A 21,890-nucleotide genomic window follows, 5' to 3' on the forward strand; every position below is an offset into this window, starting at 1 on the left:
CTTGCAATGATGTTTGTGTGGGGCTTTTTTGATAGATTATCAAGGTATGATATGAAAAAAAAGAAGCCCTAATCTCTCTGTAGGAAAACAGAAACAGATCAGCTCGTGGTAACTGATTCAGAAGTTTAGATGTTATTCAATTTTTTATGACTTATTCTAAACAACTTTGCCTATTTTCTTTTACTGATTTTTGCAGCAGCAGACTGTACTTTTGCCTTAATTCTCCCACAGCATGCTTCATATGGTTACATCACAAGTTTATTACTTGTGCAATATATTTTTCTTCCTTCACTTTTATAGCCATTTAGTATGTTCTACACAATTTAGGTTGGAATTATAAACATTTGAAAAAATACTCTTATTAGAAGTTAAGATTTTTTTAAAAAGTTTTATTATTGTATTTGAAATCATTTAAGAAAAAAAAAAAAAGTGAGAATTTCCAAACTACTAAACTGTATTACCAATTGCAGGAGTCTATGCCACTGAGTAATTCATATTCCCAACATTCAATATTTAGTAGTGTTTTCTAACTTGATACCACTTCTCTTTTAATTACCATGAATTAAAGTCACAAATCTGGAACTTTATTCAATTAAGTAACAGAATAATAGCGTAAAGCAAAGCTCTCCCCTTGCATATTCACAGACAATTCCCCTTGCCTTTAATGGGACTTGCAGTTACAGCAATTACTTTTTTTATTAGCTATGCATAAGAACAATAAAATCCAGCCCACTTCAAACTGCTCAAGAGCAAAAGCTGTGACATTTATTGACATTAAACAAACTAAATATTTGTGAACATAGAGAAGCAAAAAGCCTGTTAAACAAGATATTCACCATAATCACCACAGGAACAGGATCAAAAATGCAAAGCCGGAGGAAATTTTTTCTTTAAAGCAATTTCCTTCTAGCTGAGAATGGGTTCAGATGCATTATTGAAGAATGACATTAGCACTTCTTAATTAAGAAAGCAGGATTTGTCCACTTGGAGGCAGGCATGAGTACGGTTATGCACTGCAGTGGCTGCAATTCCAATTCCCCCCATTTCACGTGTGCCTTGTGATTGAAATTCAGCAACCTGAACCGGACTGACTTCCCAGAATATTTTAAGATTTGAAGCCCAATCTCCATTTTGAGTACAGCGTCAACGGCTAATGTTATCCACAAGTAGAAAAGGAACAAAATTGGTGTAAATTAGTAACACTAGAATAAATCCTGACAGCCCAAAAGTTAACTGTGAGCAGTACATTTCAAGTCAGGGCACTGCTGAGGGGCTGGCGAGCAGGCTAGGGCCCGACCTTGACTGTAAGTCCCAGGTCAAAGAGAATCTGTCATGTAAGATGGGACCACACCATACACCATAACACTCACCACAGCAGAGTGATGACCTGCACAGTGCAAATCTAAGCTCTGAAATATGTTCACACTGCTAATGTCAATGTTTTATTTACCCATTCCTTACACATCAGCTCTTTACTCGCTTCAGCAAGATACTAGCATATTTATAAATTTGTAAAGGAAAACCTTGTAAAAAATGCTCCAAAATAAAACATTGAATCTCTTAAAAATAACAGCAACAAAACCAATCCCCCACTCATTTCAGTGCCTAGCACTAGCACAAGCAGGCAATAGGGCTGAAGTTTCTGAAGCCTACAATGACTACCTGGGTACCAGAAAAACTAAGTACTCTTTGAAAAATGTCACATACTTTCTTCCCATCCCATGAAGGACAAATTCAAAGCTAAAAAATAACATTATTTAGTCCAGGAACCAAGCCAGAAATGCTGGTAATGTTTCCAATATTACCGTTGGGCAAAAAGCTTTACCTGAAATATTTCTGTGAAGTCAGCCACATGTGTATTGACACATGATAACTAATGATACAACAGCTCTAGGAACTGGAACAAGGAATAACACTGCTAGGAAAGTGTTTCCATTGCTGCTGGCATCCTTAATTCGGGGAAGACAAGGAAAAATGACTGGGTTTTCTCAGGTCAAAAGGAAGAGGAAATCAGTAACTTTGCCACATACCAAAAAAGATGCCTGGATTTTATGAATCTCATGCCACTGATTAAAACAGCGAGCTGGCAAGCAGCATTTCCAACACCCACACGCAGATCCGCACAGTGTGACACAGGCAGTAAGTTTTCCACAGATGTTGGAAGCCTATTTCCTAGAAGCATGCAATAGTTATGGGCTACTTGCGTATTTGAAAGAACTCTTCACACTGAATGGAGTCAATGTGAGACAAAATTCACATTGATAGCAAAGATACAGAAAACGTCATGCAGATGTTACAGAAATGTTTGTTACCAGCATTTCCCTCTGAATTGTAACCTTTGATTTCTATGGACTCATAGAATCATTAAGGTTGGAAAAGACCTCCAGGATCATCTAGTTCAACTGGCCCCTATTTTGGTCTTATGCCTATCTTTCATCAGCTGTTTGAAATACTGCTTATCCTTAATTTGATTTCATAGCAGATGAGAAATATCAAATTTCGAAACTGGGTATCCAATCAATCGGAATATTGGGAAAAAAAATAAAACCTGTAAAAAAGGTATTCCTTTAAACATTTGATGTAAGTGTAGCTTGCTATTAGCATGATCCCTCACTTCTACAATCTACAATAAAATCTACTTCTACAATAACCTACAAAAAATAGGTTATCATGATTTAGTAGCTATTCATTGTGAAGCAACAAACAAAATATGAAACCCTACAATGAAATGCAATGAAAAACATAGCTCATATTATTATTTTATTATTTATATAGAAGCAATAGTTCTAGACATTTAATAGATAAAAAAACAAAGTCCTAAAGAAAGGGCCTAGATAAAACAAAAACTGTCATCTAACATAACTCAGTAGTAGAAAGTGAAAACTACTGTTATTTCACCTGGTGAAAACTACAACCACTCCAGACTGTGTCTGAAGCTATTAACCTAGGCTGCCTTAACGTTTACATTGAAGTTGACATAAGTGCCCAGTTTTGTTTTGTGTTCTTTTTCTTTTGAGAGTTATGACTTTCAGACACCTGCAGCCCATGAAAGCATAAACAGAATTTAACAGGAATGAAGCATGAGAGATGCTAGGAGGCAAAACCCTGAGTTTGTGGTGGTTTTGACAAACACAGTACCACTATGTTGGCATAAAGAAGGGAAGAAGGTTGACTGTTCACAATTCAACTGCACAGAGTAAGTCTTGCTTAAAGAAAGCCAGTGATCCTGTAACCTATATGCAAGCCCTCCTCACACTCTGCATGCTTGCTGTGCAGCACAGACATTTAGAGATGCCCTGTAACAGTAGGACAGCATCCAATCATGTTTTGAAGAGGATTTGAATAGGGTGAGAGCCTCTCAGGTTTTCCTCTCTACCAGCACATGCCGGCCAGCTAAGACCATGGGGAAAACCACATAAAACTGATATTTGCAAATGGTTTGACAGACAGAACTGCAATAACAATTCACTCTTTTCTAGTCTTCCCTAACTCATACCAGCCTCTTTCTATAAAGGACAGATTCCTCCACAATCTGCATTTTATATTGAGTACTTGCTCATCACACCATCCGGAACAAGGATGCACCAGTGTGAGCCGCTTAAGAGGCCTTGGTGGCATCAGAGAACAGAAGAGAAACGTGCAGACAAATCACCCACTGAAGTCAATAGAATCAGGGACTTCATAAAGTACCAAGATCAACTGTGCTGCACATAGTGGAGGATGACATTAGGTTAGATAACAGCACAGCTGACCATTTATCTAACAAAAAGGAAAGCAGTAACCATGCCAAGAAATTGTTCTCCCTTTGAGATAAATTCCTTCTTGTGCTACTTAGTGCCCAGATAGTATAGAATCGATTTTGTAGAGGCATAGTTGAACTTTGAACTAGCTTTTCTAAATGGCAAAACAATGCTTAGTAGTGCAAGTTCAGTTAAGCCTCCCAAAAGCCCCCACTTTTTTTTTTTTTTTGGATCCTACATGTGGCTCTGTCTAACTTTGCTTCCAAAGCATTTATCAAAACACGAGCGCAAGTGGCCATTCCATTTAATACAATGAACAGAGAAAATCTGAACTTTTTTTTTAATGCTTTAGTGACAATACAGTCATACATAGAAGGTAAAAATTAAAGCTTATCTTCTTTACTGACTCCTTGACATCAGTGGATGCTTTCCTAACCAACAGAAGAGAAGAAATCTTGGAACTGCCTTCCTGCTTTATACATTTTGCTATGTAAGAAAGACCTCACAGGAGAATCAGTCTACCAGCAATCTGCTGAAGAAGAGACAATCCTACAAGATTAGTGTTGCATCTATGCATTACTAATTCAAGGAAGAAGCAGCTTACTTGTGTGTTTGTATGTATCCTTCGTTTTTCCTAGGTTATCTATGTTTATATCAATAAAGAAAACCTTCACAATGGGATATACAAGAACTGTCACCCTGATGAGTCATTTCCTTTATCCTGCAGTGCAACAGACAGCCAAGTTTTCCCAAGTTGCCCTTTTGCTAGTCCATCAACATGTAAGGTAAAATCACTCTTCTTGACTGCTACAGACAACCGATACACTGAGCCATGAGACTTGATGGTTGTTACCAGAGTTTTGACCTCAACACAGTATTTAAAAATTATTAACAGAAACCTACCCCTAACCTGTAATTCAGCTAGAGTATTCACCTCAGCCACCTTGGAGAGAAATGACTGGGTACCATCTATATATTCAATTACAGTAATTTATTGAAGCTATTTCAATTGCTTAATCATTGCCAAATTCTCCCTGAAATATGTATAAGCAAATGCCAGTCAACATACATAATGCTAAAATAATTACTTTTGTTGTATCTTTTTCTTTATGGCAAACAAAGCTTTCTTTGGAGACATTTATTCTTTGCCAAGACACCGAAGCCTATCTTCTTAGAACAGAATGAGTTTTGCAGAACGTTTAGCCTTTCTATGTCCTTCTACTGCAATATTCAGGACCTTTTGAATGGTTTTAAATAGCTGATTACTAAGATAGCAAAATGATACCATAGCTAAGCTGGGTTGTCACAGTTACAGAATACCCCTCCAAAAAAAATATAGGATTTGCATTTCCTCAAATAGTAACACTCACTACACAACCTACACACTGTATACTATATATTTTAAAGACATGGATACTAGTAGCTAGGACACTTTTGACGTGAGAGAAAAGACAGGTCAATATATCAGTGAAACTAGTCAGTGATTAGCAAATCCTGAACTTTTAGCAAGTTCAGTTTCCTAAATTACTAGGAAAAAAAAAATAAAGGAAAAAACCAGTTCTTTAGCCTGTACCTCTTCTGTCTTGCCACCAAATGAGCTACACTAAAATACTTTAGTCTTTGCTATGAGATTTGAATTGGAGTTCAAAGTGAGATTACTGGAATAGTATAATTATTTCAAGTGACAACAGTTTTCATAAGTTTTCACTAAGAAGTACACACAAATCAATACGAGAACTCCAACTTTTGCTTTTGGAGTCAGAGTTGAGTTAAACCTTTCATTTTAACACTACACGAATGTGGAAAAATATCAATTAAGCTTGATAAAAAATAAAAGGCAATTTTATAAACCATTTTTAACTTCAATAACTTTATTTGTGTCAGTTTGGAAGGGAAAGGAACACAACTGGGAAATTTTAGAATTACTATATTTTTTTATTCATAAAGATTAAAATACTGTAATAATGTGTTTTCATTTGAAATTATATTTATTTAAATGTCAGTAAACTGGAAAGAGCAGAAAGGAAAGTGACAATAAACATTCAAAACAACTACAACATGTAAATGTGTAGCTTCCTCTCATTTATCTATAAAAGCACTGTTGTTTTATGCATCTAAAGGACATTATTTCACAAAATAAAATCATCCTAAATGGCATATCTTGGATATTGCTTGTAATTTTTCAACATTTTTATAAGATGAAGTCCTACAAATAGTAGTAGTCATCACGATTCCAAATTTATTTCACTGGAAGAATGACATTCCATTTTAATGAAACAAAAAAAAAATGCAGAAGATTAAATGCACTAAGCTGAGGAGTTTGAGTTATAAACTGGTTGGTCTCTGAGAAAAGCATTGGCTGACCTTTCACTGACAGATTTTCAAAGCTGTCACACTGGAGCTGTAAAACTTAAGTCTTGAACTTTATACACTCACACAGAATAATACATCTTGTCTTTAATTAGACATTCATCCAGTTAAATAGCAGGGTACCTGTGCAACTCATGAAGCATATTTAGAGTAACTTCCCTAAGGTAACAACCTATATAGTACCTTGAGCAACAACTCTACATGATACACTAATAACTACACCAAGAATTTATTAGCTTGTAGACCTTGAAAGGTACTCTTCTCTTCTCTAACTGCTGTACAAAACAAATAACATTCTGTAAATGAGGCTGCAAACATTTTAATAGGATGGAAACCAAAAAGCTTAAGACTCCTCCAGTGCTGTTCCTGTTTTAGAGTCAGTAGTTAGTGATTTATAGTTAAGGAGCGTGTATGTCTGAAAGGAGCCCCTTCGGTTTTGCAAGAGGAAAAAGAAAATACTTATAATGGTAAATATAATTGTAAACATTCACAGATCTATCCTGTGAACTGCCTAGATATTCTTTAAGCAGGTACAATGCTTATTATTTCTGGAATACTCTTCTGAAGATAGTGCAGGCAGAGCAGGCACCAGGAAATTACAATCCTGTCCCCCTGTTCTCATGTTAACAGCTGGGGAAAAGAAATTCACTCATACCTAAGAATATCTTACGATTTAGGCCTTATGGAGGTGCTGCCAAACTCTTATCACCAAAAGGAACAAGACATTATAGAGGGCCAAAGAGGGACAGAATAACTCCATGAAGTTTCAGAAGAAAAATTAGGTTTATCTGTGCAGACATAAAATGAATCCTACAGAGAGTTTGCAGCGAGTATTCCTCATTTGCAGCTGTGCATCCTCTAAAAACATACTATAACCATTTCTTTCCTAAATAATTCATGCCAGCTAGACCTGTTCCCTTTGCTTTCACAACCCAGAGATGCTATTATTTGCTTTAGTTTCATGGTGAGGAACATTTTTTTTAGATCCCTGGGGAAAGTGCATAAATAAATAAATAAATGCTTGCATACAAGCACATGCATACACACAGGCTGCAGGAAAAAAGCACTTCCTTCTCCCACCAATGGATGAGGATTTGGTCCTTTCCAAACTGAGGCAGTAAACCTGCAACTCTCCTTTTGTTGACATACTTCAAAGGAAACCTTAGTAGCCTAATGAGAAGAGTATCATAACACAAAAATACTTAAAACACAAACAAATCCACGGGCAGTTAATGAGCTAAAAAGGAACTGTTGTCTGTATATTCAGAAAGCAAAGATAAAGATAAACCAAAGCATCTGTCATCTCTGGAATGTAGCACAAGTCTACAATAGAAATAAAGATCACATTGTAGCCAGTCCACTCCTGGAAGAGAGCATCCTTTAACCTTAGATCACATTTTTTTCATATATCGAACCCTGATGATTAAATGCATCTGTCTACATTTTCATAGATGAGGCTCATAAAAAGCCATTGCACTGTAATGGTATCACTGGAACTTATGATTTATGATAGGCTATTAACTCAATATATTCAATTTTATATTATGAATGCCATCTACATCTCACGAGCTGATAATCCAGCAGCAATTACCAACCTTATGAACTGCTATCATATGGAAGAAAAAAAAAAAAAAAAAAAAAAGGAAAAAAGAAAAAACACATACATCAGAAATTTCAGATTCCCAGCAGTTTTAACAGCAGCTTTGGCATTGAACTTTGTGCCATATGTAAACTAAGGCTGACATTTACTCTAGGATGAAGCAGGACCATTGGGGTAAAATGAAGAATGAACTAAATTCAGCTGTAATTTACGCCCTCCACAACCTCAGTAAAGTTCGCTGCATTTCACACATTGTAATTCAGGGCTAAATTTAGCCCAAAGTGAATATAGCTAGCAACTTTTTAGGACTATTTTGAGACATTCAAAGTTTCACTCTCTTACTCCCAGAAGGTTTGGATTACAGCTATTTCATACTTAGAAACGTCTCTATCTAGAAGAAACAGTAGTTTCCTTTCTCATTTCTGATGGGACAAAAGCCAACAAAGACTAGCTCATTCTCGTTTCTTATAAGCACCAGGTCTTACACTAATGGCTTTGAATGGAAGACCACGGAACAAGAACAGAACAAGCAAACAAAAGAAAGACAACAAAGAACCAAAATGAAGCACACACAACCCTCTACAGCAACAAAACAGTACAGCTAATACTTTCTCTTTGCATATACACATTATGCTCACACACTACCACATAATTTAAGAACAAATAGATAATCCAGTTTAGATAACAACACACTAATGAAAAAAAAAGCATGACAACACTGCATTTACAAAGGCCTTTTACAAAAGAATTACATTCAAATCCCTAAACTACTTAAAAGAGAGACTGAAATCATCAAGATACAAAAGTATTTAAAGATTTGACAGACTCTGTTCTAACACTTCCCATGCTACAACATTTCAAAGCCATTATGCTACCACACCTGATTTTAAAGGAAAAATTAGTAGATCATCAGAAACACTGAATGAAAACTGGATCACATCCAAAAGCAAGCTCCTGACACTGTGGATAGATTCAAAAATATTTTCACAAGCTTGGTCATATTAACAAAGCCACATGAACATATTGAACATTGCTCTTGAACAGTTTGTTGTTGTTTGATTATTTGTTTTTAATAGAAAAAAGAAAGATCCTTAAAAAAGATAATCCATAAGCACTTCTTAGAGTATACTGCACTCATTGGATCAAGGAATAGAAAATAGAGTATATATTTTTGTACAGATCTTAAGTCAGATAACATTTCTAAAACAGAGAATTTTCTCCTTAATATATGTAGTCAGTAGTCCAACTAACTTAAACTAAGGTCAACAGAAAAGCTGTTTTACTTTAAACAGGTGCCAAGGTGTTTTTTGTTGTTTTATTTATAACAGAAATTAACTTTTTTCAGTCAATGTTATTTCACAAAGTTTGTTACCCTTATATCTAAGCTTAAGGTTAACTGATTAGAATAGATAATATAACGTGGACTGTAAAAATAAAATTCAATTTATTTTTGATTGCTCGTGTAAGTACTCCCTGAAAAAAGCTGATTTTTTTTAAAACTTCCTATTTTCTTATATTTTTCATTATCATTATTAGAGTGAAGGATGAAAAGCTTGATTTTATTCATATTCAAGACTTTGTCACATCAATTAAGTCTTCAACTAAAATGACCGTCAGCCAATAAGAGATAACTACAACTAAAATATGAACAAAATACGCAGGTTAAAATTTCCTTTCTGTGCTAAGTCTCAGGGATTCAGATGGTCAGTGGCTGTAACGGCCATTTTTAAGGACACAGCCTTCAGCACACCTGTAGTCGTTGGAAGTTGACGTTTCATTCCCTCATCATGGCATTCAAAAATAAATTTACACTGAGTACTTGCCCTAGACTTCAAATACATAGTATAAAATTCTGCTAGGAATTTTGCTCAGTTGCAACATGAAGTAGTGGGAATAATGAAAATGGGGGTCTGGGCTCTAAAAAGGACTGCTGTGGACAGGATACACCTGTTGTTCAATAAGATGGCCATGTAATGCACTGTTTCTGATCTTGAATGCAGATATTGGAACAGTCTCTCAAATTATTTGGAACAGGCCAGGCAGTGCTATTAGGCAGCTGGTAGACACAGATTCTTGATTGTGATGTTACAAATATCTACACAAGAAAATAAGTAAATACTTAAGAGCATGGTTTATGGATTTTAATTTATTTCCTGTGCATCTGTCTTGCTTCTGGGGTATCAGATTATCCTTAATTGTTTTTTGCAGCCTTTGTGAATATGTTTATCTTCTCTGTGATCTAGCTACATTTTCTGGTATTCTGAACTACTTATCTCAGTTCATCACAATGTAGCAAATAAACGTACTAGACATGGAAGGATGCAGTGATACTATCATTTCATGCTGGTATAATGCGTGACAGACTCCTTTTCTTTCAAGCTTTGATACTGATACCATAGCAGGAATTCTTACATAAACATAACGTTTACACTCGCTCCGGTGGAGTTTACTTTATTATTGAAGCAGAGGCTCTGGCTTAGTGTGTCAAACTTAAGGATCTTTAGAAGAAAACATGAAAAGCAAAAGGAAATTAGCCCTAATAAATGATATTTCCTACCTTATAAGCAAATGGGAAAATAGCAACAAACCTGTCATTAAAATAAAGAAAGAAAACCAAAACAGCTGCGCCTCCTATGCTTCATCTAAAAATTATGCTTAATTATAAGCAGGCAGAAATAAGCAAACCAGAAGAGCAACTTGGAATATTTAGTGGTTTGATACACTTTTGGACAGGGTACATTTCAGAAAGCTACAAATTCAGAATAGCTGCTTAAAGCTAAGCAACATCCTGCAGCATGAGATATTTCAAGCATATTAAAATATTTTTTTTTTCTAAAATAGCTTCTCCAACAACATAAGGAACATATAAAATAAATGCAGAAATTACTAACTCTTTAGAAGTTCTATAACCCTCTAGCACATCCCTTGCTGCATGCAGGTTAAAAAACCTATGAACATACACATGAACATATGTGCATACATCTCAGTGAAGAATATAGTATGCAATTGAATATAAGCCTTACAATCTAAAAAGTGCTTTATCCATCAAGAACAATTTACTCTGTGCATCATAGAAGGTTGCTCCTTTCTACTTAATTTACTAGATGTAATGATTCTTAAGTACGTCCTTGTATAATTCTTATTCTAAAGATTTTATACGGGATATTTATGCTTTTCATGGAACATTAACAAAATTACTTACCTTTCTTCCTGCTAAAAGCACGATTCATGTTGAAAATATGTCCAGTCAACTATGTTTCTGGGTTTGGTGGTGTTTTCCCCCCAACTTTAACCTGCAGAACGATACACACAAGAAAACAGAAATTACCATTATTATATTTGAAGTTAGCAAGTTATCTTTATATTAAAGACAATACAAATGATTTTAAAGATTCTGAAATAATGCAGAGAAATAATAAAAAAAAAAAAAAAAAAAAAAAGACATGCTTCGCTGAGGAATAAACTACAGAATGGGGAAGATTTATGTTTGAATGCTGTGTGGTACTTAATACAAGAAGACATTTCAAAGCTTTTTGTGCAGTTCTCACTGACATTCCAGAGATGGAGCAGGTGGTCTTATATGTGTACCCAAAGACAAATACTACACACAAATAGGTTGGAAAGAAAGCATTAAAATGGCTGTTGAGTCCAGAACTCCCTAAATTATTTGGTCCACATTTGCACTGCCCCATTGTGTGTCATTTCCGCTGTCAGATTATTTCAAGCTATGCTTTCATCTTCATGTGAGTTTGATGTTCAAAAAGATCACAACATAAAGTCTCCTCTTCACCTAGGGATTCAATGCTAAAAAGCTGCCTTCTATCAGTGTAACTACTTCCTTGCTCTGATTGCCTCAGGCTGTGTCCTTACAGGTATGTTGATCAGATCAAATTTGGAAAAGTCAAGTGTAAATATCAGCTACACGTGTTTGGGGCATAACAGAATTTGCAGTAAATTACATATTTCCTTCACATAAAAAGCACTGATAAACCCTTAGATTAGTCATAACACATTAGTAGAATTTTATTCTTGACCAATATTTTCCAGTCAAAAAAGAATAAATCAATATTCCAAACCATCCCATTTTGTAATATTGATTTTTCTTTTTCAACTACAAAGATATTCTTTCCACTTCTTTCCATTCTGCTCGGATCATCCAGTCAAAAGCTGCACCTCTGCCCTTACTCTGTCCTGCTATAAAGGAATCGGTCAAAGAAAGAGAAAAAAATAAATCAAAGCACTTGGTATCAGATTCTCTCTGAAGTAAGCTAGAACATTAGTACTGCTTTGAATGAAGACAAAGTTACACCGGCATTTCAAAGACTAGCAGCAAGACAATGATGACAGATTTTTTTTATTATTATTTATTTAAGATACCTGATGCAACTCAAACACTTTTTACGGTGTTTGCCTTATCTTTCAAATCATCACATCCAATACTAATTAAAGCAATTCTATCCTGATTTCCCAATACGTAGGTAGCTCACATTTTTCACATTAGGACATGTGGGCAATTACTGCTACAAAAACTCTGCATTTTATTTTCTAATATCTGTGGTTTTGGTAGGACTTCTTTTCCATGCAGTACTGTAGGAATGAAGGAATGAACAAAGCAACATTTGCTTTTGGGAGAACATTTAGCAGTTAGTTTTTGTTTTACAAATTTTACTCAGCACTTAAGAAGGGAGAATAGGGTTAAATAAGAAAGTGTAGTTCCCATCTAGTTATTTGGAAGTAATGCCAAGAAGCTATCTGGATGTCAATCGACATTGTTGTTCTTGGGGAACAAAACTGGCAGCTCCAGTAACCTGTGAGAGTTTCACCCAAAGCTTCCCAGGCATGATGAGTTCTCCTTGCAGGGAAGGCCACCAAGTAGGAATTCAAGGGCTGCCATCAACATCATCCAACATGATCAAGTGAAAATGACAAAGATTTGGTTTTAAATGAATCAACAAGTGATGAAGTTAAGACCATACAAATTTCTGGTTTTCAAGCTGTAGCTGTACACATCTGAGTAGGCACGTATGTATGCACACAGCCAGGCTGTTGGCTGGCCCATGGTTCTAGAGAACACCTTTAAAGTACTTTGTTTAATACAAATTGGAACTATGAACACTATTAAGGGGCAAGAGGGTGACATCCGACTGTTGTAAACAGCATCGGCAAGTTTTTTATCAGAAGAGAACAGTTATAGTTAGGTGTATCTGTGACACCTTTACTCACAATATTCCAACAGACAAATGAAACTAGTAAGACCAAGCAAGCTGCTCTCTGATTAGACAGTTTTTCTGGTACAGCATCATTTTGCTTCTCACAATGTGCAATGCACAAAGCTGCTGGAAGAAACTGAGTTGCAAAGCACTCTGCTAAGAGCTTACAAGGAAGCCAAAAGTAACACAGGTCAGAAAATCCCATGATGGTGGGACCCTCTGCAGATGGTGGAGTCCTTCCTGTGAGACCTTTTGTTTAAGAAAGGGTAAAACAGCTGTAGCAATCAGAGGCACCAGGGAATGGGCACGTGGACCAAAATACTTCATTACTCATCACATAGGAAGACACACCTATGTAAAGAATGTTTCTCCACCTTACTACGAGGAGTTTTCTTCAGCTTTGTCCAGAAACCAAACCCTTCTTGGAAAAACAAACTTGCACGTGATTGCACAAAATGATTAATTAGCAAAATATGAAGAGCTACAAATTAGGGAAATTTCAGGTTACTTCAGGTTATCTATATGGGGGCAGAAAGAAATGAGAGAGAGACAGAAAGGAGAGAGAAAAGGCTGAGAAAATATTTTCATTAAGCTAACACTAATAAAAATATAAATAACAGCCAAACATTCTGGGCATCACGGACGTGTTGTCAGTCTGAACAGCGATCATGTGGCATGGCAAGTTGAGTTTTAAAGCTGCCACAGCAAACCAAAACAGTGACAGAGGAAAATGAATGCCTTCATCTCCTTTTCCCTTTGTCTTCGCTGGCATTAAACCCTTACTTTTCATAGTGAGGAGCTTTTCACAGGGAGGAAGAAACTGCAAAATGGCAAGGGTTGCAAGGAAGTGGATTTGGTGACTGAGGTGTTTGCAGGTATGCAGTCTGGTGGGTGCAAAGGTGGTGAGGTTTGAAGCTGAAATCATCACCTCCGTAATTAGTTTTTATCACCAATGATAATGGCGGTTGCTGTCCTCTAAGCTTTGTGCAGCAAAGGAAGCAGAACAAAGGGAGGCAGTGGCAGACTTCCAGCACTGAACAGAAAACTGATCCGCCCTGGCTGCTGCAACCGCACCGAGGCTTCCACACAGACATCAGCACATGCCTGTGGGCTCCTTCTGAAATGCTGTGTGCTTTGCTGTGTTTTCTAAACTTAGACCTGTCTCAGACAAGCCAAGAGAGAGGCTACTTAGGAAAGGGCTGAAAAAACTACCCATGTAACTTGTGTCATTCCCACACAATAACTGGGCATTTCTTGGGATTTATTTGGGTTCCCCCCACCTCTCAGCCTTCAAATGATACACATTATAACGACTATCTGGGCTGAACCAGTTTATTGTATAGTTATTTTTCATTACATTTTTTTTTATTTTTTTGTTTTAGTAAGACCTTGCTGAATACCCCCAACTTGTACCCACCTGCCTCCTTTAAAAATAAAAATAAGTCAAACCTGCCCCTTCCCTCTCAAACACACACAGATTGCAAATTTAGCCAAATTTAGCTTAGGACAAACTGAGGATTTGGATTCTTTTCTCAGACCCCAGCCCTTTCAAACATATTGGATAATATTTCTTAAAGAATGAAGCACAAAATGCTTTAAATCCTTTTTTTTGAAAGGGCTGCAGCGCACAGGAATGTCTGATTCATTGACTCCCAATGAACCATAGGCTTATGAAGTTATTTCTGAAGGTAAGATGAGAAAGCTTCGAACGTAACAGCCAGAAAATTCTTGTGCTCAGTTAGACCACAACACCGTTCAAATATCCCAGTATGACATGTGGCATAATGATGGAAAATAGGCAGACATGGTGTGGCAAGTAGCAAAACAGCAGGGAACGAGAACACTCTTTTAGGGTCTCACCCTCCTTGTGTGACAGGCAAGAATAGTAACGCCTGAATCTGAAGGCTAAAAATGCTCCTCAAGCTTCCTGTTCACTCTGAGCTCCTGAAACCAGCAGGGCAGTGCAAGAACCACGCACGCACCATTTTTAAATCTCTCAGCCAATATAGGCCTGGTACCATTGTGACGATCCTTTTTTTCCTGCACAGCAAGAAATCTTTCAGAGCACAGGTAAAGCATTGCACATACAGCACGTCTGCTGGGGCTAGAGGAGTGTTCACAGAAAGTCCGAGGACAGTGTTTTGCTATGAATAGCGACACCAAGAGGCTAGGAACCAGAAAACATATGTGAAACCCATGCATTTCACACCAATTTCTGAGAAGTTCAGGCTTTTTACCACCCTGACCATTCCACCCCCATTTCCTAAAAATAACCTCCTCTTTTCAATAGGAAAGGCTTTTCAAAAAGAAAATACAGATGACTAACAGGTGACAGGTGGATATCACCAAGACAGCTGGTAGCAAAAACTACTCAGGCAAGATCAGCATTAAGTTTTGTTTCACAGCAACAAGAAATAAATCCCACTATTAAAGTACTTAGTGTAGCACTCTGAAGGAAACTTGTTCAAGTTTCAGTGCAAACACTGATAAATCCTCAGACCAGCTGCAAATTGCACAATATTATTAAGAAAAAAACACAGAAATACAAAATCTTTTTTTCCACAAAGTAGATCTAGATTTTAAAGCATTAAACAAGATAATTAATTTACAAAATATTACATTTTTAGCAAATGCATTTGTAATCAAGTAATTTTTATCATTAGGCTGAAGTTTTACTAGTGGATTACATAACTCATGGAACAAACTGAAGTTGACACGCTACAAATGAAAGATGTAATTTTAAAACCAGGAATATTCCCTCCTTCCCAAACTTCCTACATTCTGCAAGAAAAATCGATACTCTTGTTTTGTTCCTTATGAGAGTACAATCCTAACGGGCTGCTAGGGAGCTTCCTTTTCCCTCAAATCCACCAGCTCCAGTGTCTAGAGAAACATGGTGAAATATTTCAGTCGTGTCAGCATATTTTTTTCTGCTGTATGAGAACTTACAGATGTCAGATGCTTAGAGCCAGCGAAGCAGCTTCCTCCATGTTCCCTCACAAAGAACACAGTCACTTCCTTCTACATCCGAAAGAAACAGATGGCAAACATCTTGCTCACTTGAATACAAAGGGGTCAGTGTTTGATATCCCACCAGGCAACTGATCATCTATAGAGGATCTGAACAAGATTTTGGTCTTTTCCACCACCTTCAGACACAAAATGGATGGAGAGCTTGCAGAGCTTTGCCAGTGTTTTGTTTTTAGAAGCCGTGGAGTGCATTCAGTGCTGCTGTCCACCATGCATGGAAGAACATACAACAGCTCTTCAAACAGTTCTGGTGGAAGGGATATGAGACCGTCAAGGTTTTTGACTTGAAGCACGAGTAAGCCTCCAAAACTTTAGACTCAGTCCTGGCGTGGATGGATATGTACAGTTTAGAGAAATTATAGTGTCCTGATACTGAACATGGTCACTCCTATGTAGGCATCATCCCTGAAAGAGCTGATTGCTGCACACGCAGTCTAGAGAAGCTGTTTGTTTCATTACTAGCAGATTTTTATATATATATTTTTTTTTCAAACAACATCAAATTCACGTTAACCATCTACAATTTTTAAGGCTATATTTATTGCATTGATCACATGTTCACAATTATATTGTAATAAATGCCACTGAAAGGAAAGGCAGACACAGAAAGACTCATTAGGTATCTTAAGGTAATCTCCAAATGGATAAAACAGCTTTTTTTTTTTTTTTTTTTTTTTTGCTGTTGCACAGACCTCACAGTGCATACTAGATGCTTTCTCTGCTACAGTCCTTTCACTAGAAGCTCACGAGGCTTGCCACAATTTATTATTTCTATCCTACCACGTTGCTAATCACCCTTTCCCCAATAGCTCTGAACTATGACGTGACAGATGGGTTTGTAAGTCTTTAAATTCACTTTTTTTTTTTTTAATTATATTTTGTTTGTTTTAAGCATGCAAGATCAATATGATCAATAACAGAAATTATTCACTTACGGAAATGAGAAGTACATCCTAAAAACTGTTATAACCATGTCATAAAAAGGCAAAGACAACAACATTATTTAAACCTATTTACCCGTGGGATTTCAAATCCGTATTTTTACAAATTCTCTCATCTGCAGACCTTTGTTTAACCTCCCCTGCAAGGAGAGGAAGAAACGTGTGGAAATTTTAGGCCTACAGACCACTGTGTAATATATAGCATGTACATTTGCTTTCTTATCTTTTACAGTCTAGTTCCCATGATCACCTCCTCCTAGTGCTAAAAGTCACATTGAAAAAAGTCACTGCCTCGCAAGCTTCTAATAATTCATTTTCTCATACACAATTTATTAATAAATTATATACTTCTGAAATTACGACTTGCAAAAGCGTGTTTAAAAAGAAATCTGTCACTCACTTCACAAAGACTTTAAAAATTTGCAATACTGAACATGGATCCTTAATACGGAAGTCACTAGATTTCTCATTAATGGTAATGCACTCAGAATCATTAATTGCTTAGCCTCAAGGACAGCATTAAGTTGTGTTTATACAGATGGGTAAAGCTTTATTACATGATTGTGACAGTTTTCAAAATTGAGAAGCAGTTGGCAATATCTATTTTGTCACTCTTACTAAATCAGTCTCAGAGCGAGTACCTCGAGAAGTAGATTATATTGTTTTTTAAGCAAAATAAATGTAACATGATAAAGCTTATCTATTTTACACCTTCCAATCACATTCTGTGGAGTCTCAGCATTCTGACAAGAATGTGATACAAAGTTAAACAGCACAGATATGAAACTGACAGAAAAGCACAGAAACCCAAATCATATTTATGACAAATTAATCTCCTTATCCCCGCCTCATACAGTAGGTATGTTTAGGTAGTTCATTACAATGTGCGTTAAGGAGAAACATCCAGATTTTGCACACTGTTATGGTTACTATGGATCTTATTTCAGGATTTTGGATAAGTGATCCATCCTAGAGCGATTTAGCAGAAGTGATGAGAATTACCAAGATATATATTCTTCCATAATGGAATTTCCAAGCTAGCAAGGCTTAAATTTCTTCCATTTTCCTTACTAAGAGTGTTCTGTATCTTTTAACGCAGTTGGGACTTCGAAATATGTGTAATTTTTTAAAATCTTGACAGGTCAGCAAGTTTAGACTCAAACTTGCATTGCAACTAAAACACAGAATTGTGCTGGCTGCTTGGGACCCTGAAGACACAGCTCCACCCCTGCTCCAGTTAGCTTCCACGTAGCTGAGACATACTGCAAATGTAATTCACAGTTCCAATAATCACAGTTTGGTCAGCTCTGCACAGAAAAGCCCAGTGAGGAATATTTAATATGTGGGGAAGAAAAAATGCCTTCTCTTGTCCTTCATGAAGCATATGAGAGTTGGACCATGATCCAAAGACCACTTCATAACGCAGCTCCCTCTATAGATAGGCCACCATTCTGTGCTGAGTCCCCAGAAACAGAAGAGAGAAACAAATACAGATCATTCTGTGATATACCCGGTGAAAATTTGGACAATTACTAAGAGCAGATTCAGTGACTGACCCCATAACTCAACTACTGGATACAAAGGGCAGAAAGGTGTGGGGGGGAAGTAGGTACCCATGCATGCCATATTTTCAAAGATAAAGTTTTATGTTTTTCTCTCGGTCTATGTCTTTGGGTCCAGTGACTAGAGTGCTAAACGCTGAAGCAGCAGAACCATGAGAGTTGCACAGCACCTCAGCCCTTTCAGAAATTTAAGCTTTGATGCCAAGGTTTCTAGAATTCAGCAATAGGGATTCACAGTGTACCAAACATGACTTTGAGTCCAATTTTTCAAGTATATTTGTGCAGGTGAAGAGGGAAAATGAATTGCACTTTAAATATATTAACAAATCTTTAAGGTCTTTAGGTAAGACATTACCACACATTTTTCCATCAAAACAAGAAACCACAGCAAAACCCCAGAAGATAACATGAACCTCTACGGCATCTAAGCACTTCACAAAGTGCTGCCACAGCAAACTAAATCTAGGATTCAGCTGTGGAAATAATAAAAACAGAACCCACAACATAAGACTGCACCCTGTGTCCAGCTGTTGCACCAAACTTCATGCTACTCTCACCTCCCCCCAACAGCAAACATATTCATTGCCAATTTCATAGAGCTTGCATAGCTGTTCAGATTACTTAAATCACTCACAGGACAAGTCCATACAAATAATACTAGTATTTGCCAATGACAGTTAAACTATTTCATGTTTTGGATGCTTATGTAAACAACTTCATGAATATTTCTTGCATACCACTTTTCCAAAACACTTGAATTTCACTATATTGTCAAAGAATCAGCTATACAAGAGAGCAAACTGAGCATCCCTGTTTGTATTTATTTATTTAACAGAACTTTGTTTCAAAAGAAATAGCTAGGAGTACTGAAAAAGAACAAGCTGTGAAATCACAAAAGATAATGACTGAGAACTGGAGCAAGGCATGAGAACTTCTATATTCTGGAATAGCCATTACAGCACAGTGCTAAAAAATCCTGCTCAGAAACACATTTTCAGCTACAGTTTTCTGTGCTTTTCCAAAATCTGGTATGTTTTAATGGAAAAGTTATGTAAGAAGACTCAAGCAAAGCTGATTCCTTGGAAAGTGCATGAATATAAATGCATTTGCATATATGTGCACTTTAAACTGGATCACTGATGGCATGCGGACAAAAAGGACTTACTGAATTCTTATAAGCATGTTTAAAGATGAACAGCTTTTAAAACTAAAAACCTCTAAAAAGCTGTTGCAAAACAGCATTTAGGTCACTCCTGAGAAAAAACTCTACTTTTCGAAGAAGGAGTAAACACCATTCAACAATATTGATGTAAAACATGGAAACACAAATTTCATTATCTGAACTGAAAAATAGTCCTGTTATGGTTGGGGGGACAGAGATGAAAAATCAAATGACTAATTAGCAATTACCTTGAAAACTGAAAGCCTAAAGCATTATTTTAACTAGGAGAGAAAATTGCATGTGGAATTACTTACATGCCTTGATAAACTGGAAAGGAACTGAAGAGGAAATATCTTTGTCAGCTGGGAGTAATGGGAGACTAAGCACTGCAGCTCATTTACGGACAGAAGTCCCAGTTCGGTCTTCCAAACCTCTGTCCTCGTTCCTCACTTCAATTATGGCACTGAGTGTGCAGCTAGTAATTTGGTTCTTGAGCTGCTTATATATATTTTCATAATTCCACTGAACAAATTGCTGTGCAAACTTAATCTCCCTTTTCTATTTCATCCAGAAATCTACCTCTCTGCTAGCTGCATTTCCAAATATTTACCTTGCAGGCCACAATTCAATGCTTTTTTTTTTTCCCCCTTTTTTTTTTTTTAAACTTTAACCACATATGCTTAGCCTTCCAGAAATTATTCCTAGTTTATCACTGGACTGTTTTACTGAAGAAAGCACGAGAACTATCAATACCAGCAATACCTCAAAAACTCTGTTATAAACAGAAACAGCAAGACTGTGCCTATTCAGAAAAGCACAATTACAATAGAAGCCAAATGAAAATATTTCTCTTACTTGATTGTCCTTCGAAAGGACAATATCATTGAAGCTACCAGTATAAGATATCTTTTTTTTTTTTTTTTTTTTTTCAAGCAGCAAAACCTCTCCATGCTGCCACTGAAACCTGAATGATTTCAGCATCCTATTGACGCCGTTTAGTAGGTATTAACCTTTCAAATGTTACTGGCATCAAACCAGGGGGAAACAATGTATTTTGTAGTCTTTTCATTTGTAATACATATACACAACCAAACAATTGTACATAGTAAGTAGCCAGAAGGAAAAATAAGATTACAAAGCAACTTTAAAGTAAAACACATTATTCAACCTCTGGATTTCCTTCTGTAGAATTTCACAAGGTACCCCAATGCCCTCTGCACTGGGGAAAAAAATAAGAAAGGAGTGCAAAGTAATAAGCTGAATGCTTTATTATTTTTTTTTTTTTTTAAAGCCAAAGCAATGCTGGAGTTAAAATTGGTGTAACAAAAGAAGGTAGTTGCTGGTAAACAATGGTGAAGCTGATTCTTCTCCTATAACGTTACTTATCATTTATTATATCTTTTAACAAATAACGCAGAAGTATCCACTGGCATTAAGTAAAGTCTGTAAGTACCCCTATGGGATTATCATCATTTCATCTTGCAGATGGATAAAGACAGAGATAATACATGGCCTCCCAATGTCACTGAAAGAACTGGCAGCTGTAGTAAAAATGAGGAGGTTTTGAATTCCACCTTCACATTTAATGATTTCTCTAAATTGAAAATACTCTCTAGCGCTCAGTCAGCCCTTTAAAATGAAGATATTTTCTCAACATAGTTTTATGGCAAGCTTAGGTGGTTCCTCTTAAAAGTACATTACTACAGAACCAGAACACTTCTCAAAGAGATCTCACGATTATTTGGTTAGCCAATAGCTAAGCAGAAGTTTCAAAGCAGTTACAAAAGAAGAAAGATGGAATTACAGACAGAACAGAATGCCGGCCTCCACTAATTCTATATCCCTGTTCCTCATGTTGTGACCGAGAGCATAGCTAGCATCAACAAAGGAGGATGGATGGCACCCCTACCCTCACAGAACTGCTTTACCTATAGTAAAGCTGTGAATCACTGAATTGTGCATATTCGTGAAGTCACCATGGATTCCAGTGAACCTTTACTCTCCCCACTATTGGTTTCTTTTTCTGCTCACTGGTACTTTGTCTTTCAAATGGTCCTAGCTGGCCATCTGAGCTTTATGAAATCTTTTGACATTGAGGGCACATCGTACTATTTCTTGCTGTTGCTCTGATGAACTGGAGCAAGTTCTTTGCCAAATGGTACTCTTACTTTTCATTTAAGAAATTTATACCCAAGGAGCTTCTCCTTCAACTGCCTGGAATAAAAGGAGAAGTGATTCACTGCCACACCTCGAACTCTGCTCAGCTATCTCATTA

At 36.7% G+C, this 21,890-nt stretch overlaps 1 protein-coding gene across 6 annotated transcripts in view; it reads right to left on the reverse strand.

The window, feature by feature from the left end:
• The window catches only part of GULP1 (GULP PTB domain containing engulfment adaptor 1), a 154,148-nt gene that overhangs the window by 64,644 nt on the left and 67,614 nt on the right, over positions 1-21,890 (reverse strand). For all 6 annotated transcript variants that reach the window (XM_084523613.1, XM_084523614.1, XM_084523610.1 and 3 more), the window contains exon 2: positions 10,913-11,003. In XM_084523613.1, coding sequence (XP_084379739.1) covers positions 10,913-10,940 — 28 coding nt within the window. In that variant the 5' untranslated portion in view covers positions 10,941-11,003. The remainder of the gene's footprint in view (positions 1-10,912; positions 11,004-21,890) is intronic.

Source organism: Aythya ferina (assembly GCF_964211825.1).
Source record: "Aythya ferina genome assembly, chromosome: 6".
Classification (NCBI taxonomy): domain Eukaryota; kingdom Metazoa; phylum Chordata; class Aves; order Anseriformes; family Anatidae; genus Aythya; species Aythya ferina.